This window comes from Dipodomys ordii, unplaced genomic scaffold, assembly GCF_000151885.1.
Source record: "Dipodomys ordii isolate 6190 unplaced genomic scaffold, Dord_2.0 Scaffold24, whole genome shotgun sequence".
NCBI classification, from domain to species: Eukaryota; Metazoa; Chordata; class Mammalia; order Rodentia; family Heteromyidae; genus Dipodomys; species Dipodomys ordii.
In genome coordinates this window covers 2003509-2021605 of record NW_012267240.1, presented here as the reverse complement: position 1 = coordinate 2021605, position 18097 = coordinate 2003509, and the positions used below count along the sequence as shown (strand labels likewise).

Below are 18097 nucleotides of genomic sequence, written 5' to 3'. Positions count from 1 at the left end.
TTTTATATTATCCATAATTTTGATACTAGGCTGTGTTTTATAGATTAGATATCATTACTGTTTGTACTATATTCATTTAGATTTATCTATTTTTGTATACAATTCACTTTGTGTACCAGCTATTGAGTTCCTTAGATGTGAGAACCTAACAGTTCTGGAAACATTTCTCTCTATGATCTTTTAAACCACAGCCCAGTCTCCTGACCTGCAACTGGCTGTGTTGGCCTCCGGGCCCTGTCATGTTTCATGTCTTGAGGCTGCATCTGGAGTATGTATTTGAGACAGGGTTTCACTTCAGTTTGGGCAGGCCTTTCTCCTGCCCTCCTCCTGAAATCCCAGTGCTGAGATTTCAGGCATGCATCCCTGTATCTGACTATAAAATATTCCTAACTTATCTTCAAGTTCACTAAGCTTCTCTTGGGCCATAGCCAGTTTGTCGCCTGGTCCCTCCAGTGTCACCCCCCACCCACCCACTTATTGCTGGTTGGTGTTGACAGTCCTACTTTAAGGTGGCTGGTCCTCAGCCAGTATCTTCAATCCTTCTGAGTTCTTTGCTGCATCTGCTACTGACCCTCATAAATATTAGTTAGCATCCATCGGCACCACAGTCAGTACCCACCAGGACCACACAATGCCCATTCCTTTCCTGGTTCTGTGATTTGTGCTGTAAGCAGCTCATTCCCTTGGATCGTTCTCTATGGAAAACCATTGCAGCACGGCTCGATGTCTATCAAGGAGGATTTTGTCTCTTGACCACGGAACCACTTTGAATAAAGAATCTACTTGTGGTTTGGGGCGGCTGCAGAGGTCTTGTGCATTCCCACTGGAAGTTCACGTGATATCTCACTTGTATCTCATGTGTTATCTCCCTCGGGGGAGGGCTTCTTCCTGTCCTCAGCACCAGGTTGAGAGGCTGCTTCCCTGCTGCACACAGAAAGTTGTTTCCAACTCACTCACAACTCGTTTCTAGTTCACTTAACACTTAGGCCATCACCCTCTGACGTCCCTCCTTTTGCAGGACTTTTACATGAGATTCCTCTCTGGGGCATGGATTCTGATCCACACTCTGGACTCGGGAATCCAGGGGGCTCCCCACTTCAGCAGGCTGGCCCTGTCCTTCCCTGCCTCCCTAGTTTCCTGATTTCACCTCTTTTTCGTCTCTGTGGATTTCGTACTTTGGTGCCTCCCAACAAGGACAGGTCATCTCCTTCCTGGGGTTGTTTACGGTACCCCAACTGCCTTACTGAAAGAAACAGTCATTTAGCATTTGGTTTGACAGAAGGACATTGGGGAATCAGTGATGAGATGCAAACCTCCTTCCGTTGGCCATGGAGCACTGTACGCTGAACATATGTCTCCTCCATAACGGGTCTTCAGACAAAGCAAGTGGCCAGTTTGCCCTGAACTTACAGTAGTGGCATGTCTAGCATGTGGCCTGTCACAAACAAAGGAGATGCTTTTCTGTGTCATTCTCTTGGAGGAACAGTGGCTATCTTCATGTGAAGGTTAAGGTAACCTGATAAAACTCTGTCACCAAGATGAACTTTTCAGCACCGTTTAAAAACATCCCAAAGAGACTGACAGCCAGACATGTAATGAGTCTCACCGTGACGCTGGACCGCCAGGAATAGCTCCCAGCATCTGGAATCGGGGAGCTGCCTGTCTCCTGCGGCTCAGGCCAACAGCACAGCTCACCCAGGGACTGAGAACAAAATGGTCCAATCCACGGAAATGCAGTGTGACCACATCGAGCGAGACTCACCCCACACTGGGGCTTCAGATGGAGCTGGGAAGACAGGCCTGCAACAAAAATTTAAATGCTGGGGGCTTAGATGGAGGTGAACTTTATATATACAGAGCAGAGAGCAGACTTGTTTCCTCTCCCTTGGGAAATACCTTCTTCAGACCCCCACGGAGCTCCGTTCCTCATCTCTGCAGGTGGACAGTAGCAAGAACAAGTACCAGGGGCCTCATGGACTGTGCCCCCTCCAAACCAAAGGAGACTGGAGGATGTTTACTTATGACAAAACCATGCCTCCTAGTGTGGGACAATCTACATACACAAGATGTCCAGGATACAAGGTCATCACCGTTTGCACATCCACACACACAGCACTTTGCCGCTCACCTCAGACCCTTTCTGTGTGCATCTTACAAACAAACACGCTTGCAAACAACAGCAGTTGGCAGGACTTCAGGAGGCCAAGAGAGCCCAGCTTTTCCCGGGGCCTCTCACAGCTTAGTGCAGAGGCTCAGACCAATTCTCACTGTTTAAAATCTGATTTTCCCTCCTGGCTCTGACAGGTTGGACAAATTACTTAATTTTCCTCTTTCTCAGTTCACTCCTCTGCATAATAGCTCTAATTATACCTACATCATGAGATGTTGTAAGGCTGAATGCATGTGAAAATAAGCCTGAATAAGTGCTGGTTGAAGCATAAAGCTCAATCTATCATCTGTCTGTCTGTCTGTCTATCAACTATCATCTGTCTATCTGTCTATCATCTGTCTGTCTATCTATCAACTATCATCTGTCTAGCTATCATCTGTCTAGCTATCATCTATCTCTATGTCTGTCTGTCTGTCTGTCTGTCTGTCTGTCTGTCTATCTACCTATCTATCTACCACAACTAAGTGAGTTTGAGAAGTGGGAGCTAGGCTACAAGAAACCCCATGCCTGGAAAGATAGACAGTAAGAATAACCTTTTTTTTTAATTGTGAAAATACCGTACAGAGGGGTTACAATTACATGGATAAGATAATGAGTGCATTTCTTATCAAGCATTGTTGCCTCCTCCTTTGTTTCCCCTTTCCATCCCTTCCCATCTCCTCCCCCACGACATCCCCCAAGAATAACCTTTATCTGTCACTCCTGATTCTGCTGGTGTCACCTTGCTCTGTGTGTGGTGTCGCTTGGTGATAGCACACATCTTGCACTGTGTGTGGTGTTGCTCGGTGATAGCACACTTTGCCTTGCTCTGTGTGTGGTGCCACTTGGTGATTGCACACATCTTGTACTGTGTGTGGTGATGCTTGGTGATAGCACAGGTCATCTTGCACTGTACATGGTGTTGCTCGGTGTAACACACGTCATCTTGCACTGTGTGTGGTGTCACTTGGTGATAGCACACATCATCTTGCTCTGTGTGTGGTGTCACTCAGTGTAACACACGTCGCCTTGCACTGTGTGTGGTGTCACTTGGTGTAACACATGTCGCCTTGTACTGTGTGTGGTGTGGCTTGGTGTAACACATAATATTGCTCTGAGTGTGGTATCACTGTGTGATTGCACACATTGCCTTGCACTGTGTGTGGTGTGACTCAGTGCAACACACATCTCTTTGCTCTCACAACACTAGGGCTCAGTCACCAGCACTGAGAAACAGAATGTGTATAAATTGCTCATGTCTGCAAATTGGCTCTCAGCATGACCAAAATTCTCAATTATACGAAAAAGGAGAGACCTGAGGATTACCACAACAAAGATTACAAATGGCAAGAAAACATCTAAAATAGACTTAATAGCTTAAGTCATCAACAAAATGCAAATTAAAACAGCAGTGAGATGCCAGTATACACTGTTTAGAAGAACAAAGTCCAGATGTAGAGACACTAGGGCTGGGAAGGGCTGGGGAGGGTGGGGAGGACCAGGGACAACCAGGGGGTAGAAGTGGTTCCCAGGGGACAGGGGGATGGTCCTTGGGGATGGGGATGATCCCCAGAGGATGGGGGGATGGACCCTGGGAGATAGGGGATGGTCCCAGGGGGTGCAGGGATGGTGCAGGGTGGTCTCTGAGGAGGTGGTCCCTGGGGACAGTCTTCGGTGGGGGACCATCTATACAAAACAATGGATTTACTGCTGGTGAAATATGAAGTTTGTTCATGAAATCCTTTTAATGCCAACTTATGGAGCTTGGATTGTATGATATAGGTAATCAGAAATTACTTTTTAAAACTTAAACCTAAGCATTGTCAAGATGGCGCTGGCAGTGGCTTCACAGAAATAGACTTGGAGGGTCCAGGCTGGGGCAGGACAGCAGGTGAGGAGGGGACAGGGCAGGACGGCGGGTGAGGAGGGACAGGACCAGGCAGGGTGGTGGGTTAATGGGCTGCTATCATTGGAGCGGGTGTGCTTTGAGAGCAAATACTTACAGTAAGTATTTAGCAGGCTTTGATGGCAGAGGAGAGGAGGACACAGTGAGCCGAGGCCCAGGGTCCAGGCAGCCAGTGGTACGGATGGGGGAACTGAGGAGAGAGGTGATGGGCCAGGCGGTGGCAAAGCTGAGCGGAGTCCCAACCAGAAGCCCCAGGAGACATCAGAGCCAGATTCTGACTTAGGAGAAAAGAAGCTGCAACCAGAATAATCCTGTGGGTGCCCCAGTGAGCAAAGGCAGGCAAACCGCTCCCCTCTGGGCACCATAGTTTCAAAAATGAGTGTAGAAAGAGGTGGAGGGAAACAGAGGGGCGGTGCGAAAGCAAGCGGTAAGAGGAGGTGGATCTCCACGCGACAGGAGCTGCTGCACCACGTGGATGCAAGGTGGCATGAAGGACACGGCTCCTGAGATGGGGTTGGGAGGCTCCAGCCAGAGCCATTTGGGTCAGGAGTGCTGGCAGGGAGTGGGGGCAGCTGTGGAGCCCCAGGAAGCCAGGGTGTCTTTGGAAATGCTTTGATGTGAGAAGAGACCAGGCTGGGGGAGAAGGAGGAAGTGGGTGGGGGAAAGAAGAGGAGGAGGGGGGAGGGGAGGAGAGTGATTACTACATGCCCATGCGGCAGGGGAGAGGCCAGGTATCCTGGCTGGGACAGTCTCCTTCCCTTGAGTGGAGAGAGGGGCCTGGGCGCCGCAGCACCGGTGAGTCACAGTTGAGTTTGTGCCCTGGCAGGCAGTGGGCCTGGCTGAGGGGTGAGGCTGGAGAGAGCCGATTGGCCGCTCCAGCCAGGCAAGGTCCCGGAGGGGACTTGGGGAGGCCCATTGGCTGCATGGGCACTTGAAATGTTATTTTTAACTTCCCCACAGGAGAGAACAGCTTTTTTTTTTTCCTGGTTGCTAGGGAAATTGTGCTGTGCACAGTTACACATGGCTCCTAGAAGTCTTAGGGAAATCAGAAAGCGTTAGAAGCCGTACTGGCATGTGGTGCTTGGACCATCCACCGGCCAGGACGCAGCCCCTCGCCTCTTCAGGATGATCTGGGCTGGCCTACTGGCCCAGTCAGGAAGCCAGCTCAGGACTGGGGGAAGGAACTGGGATGGGGGACGGGCCACACTCACATCATGGCACAGGGCAGGGTGAATCTGACTAGAGCAGAGGTCTCCTGAAGAACATTGAGGTGATCGTCTCTACTGGGTTAGTTATCACATCGTGTTTAAACGTGGCTAAACACATGGCAGCGGTGGTTGAGCGTCTCCCTCCTCTCTACCACACTCCACGGCTGGACCAATCCCCACCGCAGGCCCAAGGGAACCTTCAGAAATTACTCAGACCAGACAATCTCAACGGGCTTCTTTGTGTCCGTATGACGTATGATGGAGTCTATCCGAGTGATAGGGTTGAGTGGCTGCACCAGAGGGTTTTTTAAAATTATTATTATCTTTAAGTGGTTATACAAAGAGGTTCCCATTCTATAAAACAGTATAGAAATACAAGGTGTCCGACACCATTGTCACCTATCCCTCCTAGCCCACCCTTCTCTCACTTTTCTTCTTTTTTTTTTTTAATTGAGATTAGGTGATTACATAAATTTCACATATTTCACAGTATTGTGGAAGAGTGATACTTAGTTAAAGTTACAAACACATTTTAACCTTCACAAGGCATATTGTCATTATCATGATCTATAAAGTTTTTTTTGTTTTTTTTTAATTTTTTTATTGTAAAGATACTATACAGAGGGTTACAGTTACATGAGTGAGGTAATGAGTACACTTCCTCTTGAACATTGTTACCCCCTCCGTTGTTTTCCCCCTACCATCCCCTCCCTTCCTCCCTTCCCCAAGGTTCTTTTTTTTTGTGATTAAGTGATTACATAATTTCTGGAATTTCACAGTATTGTGGAATAATGATGTTCATTTAAAGTCACAAGTTCATTCTAACTTTCCTGGAGCAAATTGTCTATCACAGTCTGTAACATATAACGGTGTTCACATGTTATATACCATATATGTGATCAGCAACATGGGGATATTTAGTAGTGGTTCAACCAGATGAGTGGGAGTTCTTTGTTTCTTAAGTCCTGTTAGTTTTGTCGTATCGCCTAACATTTTGGATTTAGCATCCGCTTATCAGGGAGACCATGTACCGTTTGTCTCTTCGTTCTTGGCTTACCTCGCTCAACATGATTCCTTCTAGCTCCATCCATTTCCCTGCAAATGCCATTGTTTTGTCATTTCTAATGGCTGCATAATATTCATTGTGTATAGATACCACAATTTTTGGATCCATTCATCTGTGGTGGGGCATCTGGGTTGTTTCCATATCCTAGCTATTGTGTCTATAAAGTTTTGTACCAGAGTTTTTTTGTTTTGTTTTGTTTTTGTCAATCATGGGGCCTGAACTCTAGGACTGGGCGCTGTCCCTCAGCTCTTCAGCTGTAGACTAGTGCTCTACCACTTGAGCCTCAGCCCCACTTCTGGCTTTTTCTGCTTATGTGGTGCTGAGGAATCAAACCGAGGGTCTCATGCATGCAAGGCAAGCGCTCTACCACTGAGCCACCTTCCCAGCTCCTGTACCAGCATTTTGATAGAAGAGTAGCAGAGAAGTGGCACAGATTGCCCCCAGGCAGAGCTGCCCCTGTGGTGGGGTGGGGCACAGGCAGTGCACTGCCATGCTGCCCGTCCCTGGTGCATCATAGCTCAGGGAAGGCCAGTTCATGTGGACATGACCCTGTGGGCCTCTCTCTTCTGTCCATGTGGATGTGACCCTGCAGGCCTCTCCCATCCGTGTGGACGTGATTCTGCGGGCCTCTCCTATCAGTCTAGTTTGTGTTGACCTCTCCGATCACTCATGCAGGTGGTACCAGGACAGGGCTGCTCATAGAACATAAGATGAATACACGGGGACAGGTGGGATGAAATGGTTCTCTGGCCAAGGTGACTATGTACTAATGGTGATCTTGGAAAGATCGTTTGATCAGTGTGACTAGGACAAGGGCTTTCCCCTCACCATCATCCTCATCTTCAACCTCATCACCATCACCATCATCACCATCCTTACCATCACCATCGCCTCCAGCATCCTTGGCTCATTTTTATCAGCATCACCTCATTGTCCTCCTGACCACCGGCCTCGTTCACCGCCATCACCTCCTATCACCGCAGCCCTTGCCCAACCTCACCAGCATTGCTCTGTCACCCATGCCAGGCCTCCTGGGAAGTTGGCTGCAGTGAGCCCCCGCCCTGCCGTGAAGGCCTCCAGCAGACAGCCCAGCCCAGAGCAGGAAGAAGCTCGGGTTTGGGGACAGTTTCCCCAGCGGGCCTGCCTGAAGAGTGCAGGTGTTCCAAGTTCTCTTTTGTTCTGCGTTTCTTTCCCCTTCCTGGGGGAAGAGTGGAAGAGGGGACTCGGGTGCTGCTAGAGAGACCCCCAGCTGGCTAAGATGCTACGTCATGCAGAAAGGAGCCTCGTGGCCCAGGTTTCCCAGAAGAATAAATCAAATCAAGTAATAGAGCAGGCAGCCAGCCAAGTGAGATGGGCTCAACCCTGGATATTAATGAGCCTGTTACCCTAGACAGATACATTTAATCAAGCAGCGTAGATCCTCGTTCACACACTGATTGGGCTGGCCTGGTGCCCAAAGTGGCTTGACTGTGTCATCTCCTGTGAACAGGGCAGGAGGGGGCCTCCCAGCATGCAGCGGGGCCCAGAGTAAACCATGGCCTCCCAGCACACAGCAGGGCCCTGGTTGATCCACAGCCTCCCAGCATGCAGCGGTGTCCAGGAGAGCAGAGTAAGGTGGGACTGGAAAGGCATCAAAGTGGGGCTTGGGAGATGGAGAGGAGAAAGAGGAAGAGGAAAAGAGGAAGAGAAGGAGATAAGGAGAGGGGTGATGAGAGAGAGGGAAGGAGGAAGGAGGTGGAGAATCCTGGGGAGGGAGGGAGGAGGTAGGGGCATCCCCAGGAGGGAGAGAGGAGGAGGGAGAGACCATGGGGAGGGAGGGAGGGAGGAGGTGGGGGGAACCTGCAGAGGGAGGACAGGGTCGGTCTGCTCCAAGCCCGCTCTGCAGGTGCCAGTATGCATAGAACAGTACCTGGACATCCCACACTGCTACTTCAGTGGCTGAACAAGGTTTCAGAATTTCCATCTCAGCATAAGCATGCCACATTAGCACCACAGCATCTTGTGTTTGATAGTATGACATAAACTGAGGAAATAATAAGATAGTCCATGAATATGCATTTCCTGTCTCACCTGGAGGACAGCAAGTCTTCCCAGGTGCTCTCTAACCACCTGCGAAGTGCTCCCTGTCTCCAGAGCATGATTCCTGGCTCTGAGGTCAGGAGACGGGCGGCAGGGCCGGGACAGCGACCATGAGAGACAGACCATGGTGCTGGTATCTGCCATACACCCCACCTGCCCTGGGGTGAGAGCAAGGCCACACTGAAGCTTTTTGAAAAAGTATATGACTGCCATATACCCCACCTGCCCTAGGGTGAGAGCAAGGCCACACTGAAGCTTTTTGAAAAAGTATATGATTCAAAGGCTTCTGTATGTTTGCCAAGTTGTGTGCCATCACCAAGCCTGATTTTAGAATACTTTCATCATTTATAAAGAAAACCTACACCCCATAACTGTGACTCCTCATTAACCCCAATGCCATATTCTCCCCTCTCCCAGGCTGTGAAGGTCATTGGTCTTCCTCTATCATTATGATCTGCCTTCTTGACATTTCATACAAAAGAAATCCTACAGTATGTGCTCTTCTGTGACTGACATCTTGTGCTTTGCATCACGCTGTTTTCTTTATTTTTCTTTTTTTCTTGTTTTTGATTATTAATACATTTTTTATTGTGAAAATACCGTACAGAGGGGTTACAATTACATGAGCAAGGTAATGAGTACATTTCTTATCAAGCATTGTTGCCTCCTCCTTTGTTTTGCCCCTACCATCCCTGCCCTCCCATAACATCTTGTACATCTCATTGTGAAGTAAGCCAGGCCCAAAGAAACAAAGGTCCCGTGGTTTCCCTTATTTGCAATAACTAGTATATGTCTGAGACAAGCACAAACAGTCAGATAAGTTGATTTTAGGCAAAATGAACCACAAGATAAGGACTCAAATGGCTTTTCTTTCTTGCTATTGTTTCTAACATATTTATAAGATGATTTCTTTGTTGCTTTGTATGTCACTCCCCCATGGTATAACCTTTCACTGTATTTAATGTTGGTATAATTTGTGGAGGGGAAGGGAAAAAACAAATTGTTTAAATAGGGATATAGGTTGACCCACTGAAACAATGAGGTGTATAAGAAGTTATGTCTTTCTTTTTTCTTTTCTTTCTTCATCCTCTCCCTCCCTTATTCATTCATTTATTCATTCTTTTCTCTTTGCAGTGATAGGGATCGAACCCAGGGCCTCACATGCACAAAACAAATACCCTACCACCAAGATACCCAGCCCTTAAATAAATGTTGTTCTTACCATGCTCAAAAGACAGTCTAGAGAGTGGGGAAAGATCTTTGCCAGCTTTATATCTGACAAGGACCTAACAACCAGAACATACAAGGAACTCAAGAAAAGTGATCCCCCCAAAATCGATAATCCAATTAATAATAAGAAAAGGAGCTAAACAGAGACTACTCAGCAGAAGTGAGACCAGCCAATAAACACATGAAGAAATGCTCAACATCATTCGCCATAAAGGAAATGTAAATTAAGACAATGTTGAGATTCCATCTCATCCTGTAAGACTGACCATCATCAAGAATTCAAATGAGAACAAATGCCAGTAGGGATATGGAGAAAAAAGAACCCTATTGCACTGTTGGTGAGCATGTAAACTAGTGCTATCAACATGGAAGGCATTTTGGAGATTCCTCAAAAAACTAAGCACACAACTTCCCTATGATTCGGTGATACCACACCTGGTCTTCTAGCTGAATGATCACAAGTCAGGATATAGTAAAGACACTTGCACACCCATGTTCGTTGCTATATTATGCACCACAGCCAAGCTATGTATACAGCCCATGCAATGGATGAGTGGATCAAGAAAATGTGAAATGCACACATACAAATAGCCTCTTACTCATCTGTCAGAAATGTCAGGAACATGGATGGACTTGGAAAAATTATGTCACATGAAGTAGCTCAGGCTCAGAGTGGCAAAGAATAGATGTTTTCCTTTATATGTGGAAGTGAAATCTAAACTATAAACATATGTTGGATGACACAAATGAATGGACTAAAGGGGGGTCTAATGGTGCAACTCCTCTGAACAACTAATGAATAATTTAATAAAATGCATACCAGAAAGTTGACACGTGCTTTGTTGGGAGCAGGGGGTGGGGAGGCAAGGGGGAATAAGATAGATGGAGAGAGGAAGGGCAGGCAAGGGCAGTCATTATTCAATGTCCATAAGCAAAATGGAACCATGTAACTTGAGGGTGTGGCTGGGTGGGGAGAGATGAGAAGGATGGAAGGGAGAGGCCAATCAAGAGCACTGTACTCAGTCAGATGCTGAGTTGAAATCCCTTTGTGCAACTGCTTAAAGCTAATTATAATCATAAATAATCTTAAAAAGTAGCCATAAAAATTAGGTTCTGAGATGAATTCTCATCAACTTGCTCATACTGGTCTGGAGCTCCTGTGTGGCCTCGGCCAGAGCTGGGATTATGTAGCACCATCTTATGGAAGCTTCTGTGAAATTTTCTGTCCAGATTACTTCCAGGAGGGCATCCGTGGCCGGCGAGGGTGGGGCAATTCTGGAACGCAGAGCCCCACAGAGGCTGATGGGGAGCCTGGCACAGACTGGGTCTTCTGGGATTGAGGGAGGGTAAGGTAGGACGGTGTGAGGATGGTGGAAGAGGCAGAGCTCAGGCCGAGAAGAACCAAGTGACAGGGATGCAGCTCTGGAGGCCACTAAAGAATTGTCTAGAAGTCAGGTGCTCTAGATCTTAGGAGGCTGAGATCTGAGGACTACAGTTCAAAGTCAGCCTGGGCTGACAAATCTGCGAACTTCTCATCTGGCTACAAAGCAGGACATTGCCTCAGAAAAGAAAAGAAATGCTGTCATCTACTAGGACTGGGTCATGATTGGGAGAGATCTGGATGCCGACACTCAGGAAGAGAAGAGCACACAAATGCCAAGGCAGAGGCCAACGAGAGAGACCTCAGGGAGCAGTGCTCCGGCAGTGGCATTGGTGGACATCTGGCCTCCATGGACGTCTGTGGACACCTGGCCTCTGTGGATGTTGGTAGACACCTGGCCTCCATGGAGGTCCAGCCTGGGGGAGGGGAGGGTGGAGAGGAATGGAGATCTTTTAAGTCCCATGATCTGCAAGGCTGTGTTACGGCAGCCCTGGATATGGATACTGTTGGTACAGAACAGATTGATCATTCAAAGGGGAGGCCAGACTCCGCAGAGCTTGGGTGTGAGTGGACAGCACTGCCCCTTCCTGCCAAGGGTCCGTAACTCCTGGAAGAACCAGATGACTCTGCCATCGGGAACTCGCTCCTTTTGGCAACCTAAAATCTCAGGGGTTAAATGCAGGAGGTGTTAGAAAATAAGATGAGGAAGGCCACTGTTCTAACAAGTGCTTCCTTATTTCTTCTTCTGGGAACCTGCAGAATGAATGTGTGAAATTCTGTCTCTATTTAGGGTGTTGTTGCTTCCAAAGGCTCAGCTGCCATCCTGGAGCTGGGAGATGGTGGGGGAGGAGGGAGCAGAGCCACAGCCTGGGCTGCTGCCTTTCCTCCTGACCATCCCCCCACAGCCGTGGAAGATCACCACCACCACCACCATCATCATCATCACCACCGCCACCATCACCAACCACAGGTTCCCATCCCCGGGAGCATGTGAGGTCTGAAGGACTTCAGCCTCCTTTTCAGTCTGAAAAGCACCCTATTTCCTGCCAGGCTGTGGTACAAAAGGGATGGAGAGGTACAGTGTCCTCAGGTCCCTCCTGTGCCTGGCCCCCACTTTCTGTGACACTGCTCACTGCCCCCATCATCCACAACTATTCACCACAGCGCAGCCGTGCCCCTCACTTAGAAGGGAACGGTAGGAGCATCCCTGGAGGTCATCACACTCTGGGCCATATCTGGTGACCTCCTGTCACTCCCTGCCATGCTTAGGGAGTGTGGATTTCCTTCCATGAGGTCTCCACACCCCTCACTCCCTAGGAGCCAAATCTCTGGCATGAGGCTGGCAACAGTACTTGCTTGCTCACTGACGGACTGACTGATGGCAGAAAGGACCTGAGGTTGAATGACAAGTCCTGATCCAGCTGGGCACCAGTGGCTCACGCCTGTAATTCTAGCTACTCAGGAGGCTGCGATCTGAGGATCATGGTTCAAACGCCAGCCCAGGCAGGAAAGTCCATGAAACTCCTATCTCCAATAAACTACCAGAAAACCAGAAGTGGCGCTGTAGCTCAAGTGGTAGAGAGCTAGCCTTGAGCTGAAGAGTTGAGGGACAGTGCTTAGGCCCAGAGTTCAAGCCCCAAGACCAACAAAAAAAAAAGGTCCTGATCCAGAGTGGACAGTGTACACCCTGTACAAATGCTCTTGTATACCCTGTACAAATGCTCTTGTACACCCTGTACGAATGCTCTTGTACACCCTGTACAAATGTTCTTGTACACCCTGTACAAATGCTCTTGTATACCCTGAACGAGTATTCTTGCACACTGTAGGAATGTTCTTGCACACACCATAGGAACGTTCTCGCTTACACACCGTAGGAATGTTCTCGCATACGCACTGTAAGAGTGCTCTCAAGTACATACTGTGTGAGTGTTCTTGTGAGATGACTTACACTCTCATCCAGCCTCATCACCATGCTCGGAGTGGCCCAGTGTGTTTGCTGAATGGTTTTCCGCCAAGCCCGCGTCTTGGGTGTCACCATGGCCATGCCTGGCCTCTTCCCTGCTCCACCCCCAGCAGGCCTTCTCTGGGCCAGCATGCTGGCACCTTCCCAGCAGGGTCCTGTCTGCAGGCACCATGGGGAACAGATGGCTCCTGTCAGAGGAGAAAAGGGAGGCAGCGTGGGCCTTTGCTCGGCCTGCGTCTCACCTCGGTGCCTTATAATGGCGGCTTTAATTACCCAGGTAAGGAGTGCTTCTTCCCCAACCTCTTCAACTCGCTGAGCCAATTTCCACATCATAAAATAGAGATCAAATATCAATCTTGCCTTAGCTTTGTGGTAAGAATTAAATAAGGAATAGTATTATGTAATAGTTATAGGGCTTGTATAAGTAATTATTCATAATTTCTATACATTAAAAATGTGGCAGTAAAAAAAAAAGAAACTACAAGAATGAAGAAGAAAAAAAAAATGTGGCAGTACACATCTGTAATTCCAGCCCATGCAAAACGAAGGCAAGAAGATGGACAGTTTGGGATCAAACAGGCTGCAGAATGAGATCTTGTCTCAAAAAGAAAAGACAAAAAAAGAACTAAGTAAGGCAGTGTACACTTGTATTCCTGCCACTAGGAGTCAGAGACAGGAGGATCATAGTCTAAGGTTGGCCCAGGCAAGAGAAATCCTATCTGAAAAATCAACTAACGCAAAAAGGATTTGTGGTGAAGCTCCAGTGGTAGAGTGCCCGCCTGGCAAGCTAGGGAGCTGGAGTTCAAACTCTCGTACCACCAGAGACAAAGACCTCACTAGGCTTGGTCTTGGGAAAACCTGGAGTGCATCACAGAAGGATGCTCAGGTTACAGAGGATCAAACTGGTTACACAAACAGAAGCCTCACTCCCCTCATTCCTTTCCCCAACTCACCTGGGAAGCAGCTTTATCTGCACATTACCTGCCATGGCTCTGTGTCTCCAAACTCAGAAGCATCTGGAAGTCTGCAGGCCTCTACATCTGGGAATCAGTAACTCTGGGCTCTGGCCCCCAGGCTGAGGAAAACCCACTTCAGTTCAGCGTGGTGTCAGTGCAGTGAGCAGAAGAGCTTCGAGACCAGAGCTAAAGGTAAGTCCTTTGGGCTCCTGGGTCCAGAGCTGGACTCTGGAGGCTGGTGTCAGGGATCTGGATCTCGCTGGTGCCGGGATGGGGGTGGGGGGAGGAGTGGGGAGTGGTGAGTCACCAATGACCCCACAAATCGGTGCCTCAATCACCTGCTCCCTGTGCTGTGTCCCCTTGCTGTCCTCCGGGTGCTGCTGGCCTGGCCTACGGCATATGGGAGGACCTTTGAGAAGACAAGGGCCTGTGAGGGGTGGGGGAAGACTGAGTCCAAATGGAAAGTCAGACCCACCAATCCTGGAGGCCAGTGTGGAGGGCAAATACCACCCCCCCCCCAAAAAAAACAAAAAAACCATGGGTGCCAAACCTTGCACAAGACCTGGAAGGAGCACAGCCTTCTGTGGACCCTGCTGCCATGAAACTCCGAGCGTGGGTGCTCCTGAGGCCTGGCTGCATGGCCTCGCAGCGGTGGGGAGGAGTGCAGATGGGGAAGGGCACCGTCGGCACTGTCGGCGTCTTTCTGGCATGGCTGTCGGGAGCAGGGAGGAAGGGATGTACACACAGCTGTGGTGACGGGACGTCCAAAGGGCTCAGGGCCAACACCAGGGTCAGCGCCAGGGAGCGGAGGCATGCTGGGCATTCATTTTGTTGTCACTGTTGCTGTTTGTCATGACGGTTCTTACAAGGCCACCCAGGCTATCCTTGAGCTCTTGATCTGCTGCCTCAGCCTCCTGTACTGAGATTACAGGTGTGTACTCCCGACCTGGTTTTTATATTCATAGAGAACGGAGCCATGAGATAAGAGATGACTGCCGCTGAAAACAGAGACAGCCATGGATCCAGGGAGAGGCAGCATGCCTCAGGGCTGGTCAGGAACAGGGAGTGGGCTGGGGGTCAGAGCTTTCCTTGTGATTCTCACAGAAGGAATCCTGAGACCAGGCTCAGCTTTATCTGCATATCACCTGCCTTGTCCTTGTGTTTCTAAACGCAGAAGGGTTTGGCATCTCTTTGGTGGCATCTGGGTCTGACAAATGCCACCTGCCAACGTCCCCACTCATGTACAGGAAGCATGGATGACACAGAACCCCATCTCAGTGACCTAAGTCACAAAGCAAAACAGAAGTACACCTTCCAGCTGGAAAAGGCTCCAGGAGGGCTGCAGCACTGGGGTCCCATGACCTCAGGCTTTTGTTGGGGCCCATGGATGGGAGCAGGTAGGGTCCATGGACAGGAGGAAGCGGGGCCTGTGGACAGGACAGGGTAGAAATTGCTTCCTGAGCACCAGTCAGACTTAGGGGTTCGCAGGAAATGTGGCTTTATTTTGACATTGCAGAATGCCAGGCCCAGCAACACTCCTTCCCCTGGGAGAAGGCAAAGATGCCCCCCTGGGGAGGAGGACAGAGGAACAGAAGGATGGAGAAGCAGGGAGGAAGAGAGGAGTCAAAAGAAAATGAGCCAAGAGGCAGGAGAAAACGCTGGGGAAATCTACTGCAACTGATGCGCTGCTCCTAGGGACCCGGAGAATAACAATAGAGTTCATTAGTGTAGAGATTTAATTCTCACAGCAGCTCTGAGATAATAAGCAACAAAGCTGTCACTTTATTTCACCCATGGAAGATGCCAATATTTAAAAATTGGCATTATCCTCGTGTGTCATACAGCCAGACAGGAATCTATCCAGGATCTTACAGCACCACTTACATGGAAAACTCCTCCGGTGGCTGTTTTGTGACCTCCTGTCCTGCCAGCAGGCTGCCTGCCTGAATGTCTCTCCCTTGCTGTCCCTCAGATGGTCATGTTAGACTCAAACTCGAGACCCTGAGCAACCCCCGGAGACCATGACCAATGCAAATAGCAAAAGAGTCATTTATTTGCAAGCTCGAGCTTGGACTCACAATCATCACCAATGCAGCGGGTCAGAGTTGTGAGCCCTGACCCCTTGTCCAGCATGGTTTTTATTGAACATATAGCAGGGGGAAGGATGTCTTAAGCTCATTGGTTAGGAGTATGATCATTTCCAGTAAGGGCAGGGACTTTCTAGCTTAGCGGTTACAGGATAGGTTAAATCATACATCATTGGTTGGATAAGTGGGGCTAACCACAGGAATGTTGAATTATGTCTTGTCTCAAATGTTCTCTCGGCAGAGTTGGGCGGAGAGACTGACCAAATTCCTGGACTGGTCAGGGCAAACTGATCCCTTAATAATTCTTACTGTTATCTTGCCTTGGTGCAGGATCTAACACTTACTTTCCAGTAACAGATGACAAATGTTTTAGTTTTGTCTGAAATTACTACTAAACTTATTTTTGGTCTCTCAGTCATAGTCAGATGTCAGCAGGGCTGTGGTGTCTGATCAATGGACAGCGGTGCTGGCCCCTTGCAGGCAGAGAAACTGCTGCAGACAGGCCATCAGCAGGGAGCCCTAGGGGCCTGCCCCAGGACCCCAGAAGCCTCCACGGCTGGTCCTCCTACACACGGTGTCCAGAGGTAGCCACACGAGTGTGCGGGTAGAGAAGCCGTGGCCTTCCATTAGAGAGTGTCAGACAGTCCAGAGCAAGACCTCTAGTGCCTTCTAAACTGGCCAAGTCTGCACTAAGGGAAAGGTAATGGGATCCACCTACGTTTTGTCCTGAGGAGTCTCGTGCACACACCAGGAGGGAGGACTGTCTCTGACTGGAGCGGCCATCATCTCACACATCCATCATCTCACCTCTAGCTCATCTGTCAGAGCTGGGCCTCCCTCCCCCCTCCTCCCTACTGCCTGATGCGCAGGAGGCTGTGCTTCTCCCTGAGCCTCAGAACAGAGCGCAGCACAGCCTCATCTGCCTGGAAACATCTTCCTAGGCTCTGCTGGGCACTCCCCAAGTACCCCATGGGGTGGAGTCCTGAACTGGACTCTCACTCCCTGAGGGCTACACAGGGCCGAGTCAGTGGGGTCATGAGCTGGCCAGGCTCCATGTCCCCCCATGGACAGATGTCTGTCACTCATCAGCAAGGGAAGCAGGGCTACCTACAGCAGTGGAGTGAGGCCCACGAGACTCCAGAAAGCGGGAGGAGGGTCAGAGGAAATTCCCTGGGCAGCCCACCCAAAATGCTGGGGAAGGGACGAGCCAGAGCTTTTAGGGTGACTAGGGATGAGGTCTGGGGGAGAACTCTGGGAGGAGCCCGTAGAAGAAAACAGGAATGGATGCATCTCTTTGAAAGGCCATGGAAAGGCCGACAGCCGATTCCTCACAAAAACGATGGAAGCAGAATGCAAAGTTCTGGCCAGCATTTCCTTCTGCTCGAGGAAAACCGTGCCTGTGAGGGCTCACCTTCACAGCGAAGATGCTTTCAGACACAGCTTCATGCCTGAACCTGAGGGATGGCTACAAGGAGTCTTGAGCAAAAGAGAGTCCCAGGCAGGTGCTGAGCACAGGAGACATGTGTGGGTGAGTGAGGACATGCGTGCGGGTGAGTGAGGGCGTGCATGCGGGTGAGAGTGAGGACACACAAGCAGTTGAGTAAGGATGCTTGTGCAGGTGAGTGGGGACATGCGTGCGGGTGCGTGGGGACACACGTATGGGTGAGGGATGGGACGTGTGCAGGTGAGTGAGGACACATGTGTGGGTGAGTGAGGAGATGCCTGTGGGTGAGTGAGATGTGTGCGGGTGAGGACACACATGCGGGTGAGTGGGGATGCGGGTGCAGGTGAGTAAGGGCGTGCATGCATGTGAGTGAAGAGACGTGTGCGGGTGAGTGAGGACATGTGTGTGGGTGAGTGACGAGACATGTGTGGGTGAGTGAGGATGGCTGTGGGTGAGGACACATGTGTGGGTGAGTGAGGATGCCTGTGGGTGAGGAGATGTATGCGGGTGAGTGGGGACGCGCATGCGGGTAAGTGAGATGTGTGCGGGTTGAGTGAGGATGCATGTGTGGGTGAGGACGCGAGTATGGGTGAGGACACAGGTGTGAGTGAGTGAGGACACACAT

General features: G+C 49.6%; 1 protein-coding gene across 1 annotated transcript in view; it reads left to right on the top strand.

Annotated features, from left to right (window-relative positions):
* Cog2 (component of oligomeric golgi complex 2) overlaps window positions 1–18097 on the top strand; it is a 99560-nt gene that overhangs the window by 28199 nt on the left and 53264 nt on the right. Inside the window, exons 5-7 of the mRNA XM_013014575.1 lie at window positions 7138–7443; window positions 11925–12009; window positions 13039–13262. Coding sequence (XP_012870029.1) covers window positions 7138–7443; window positions 11925–12009; window positions 13039–13262 — 615 coding nt within the window. The remainder of the gene's footprint in view (window positions 1–7137; window positions 7444–11924; window positions 12010–13038; window positions 13263–18097) is intronic.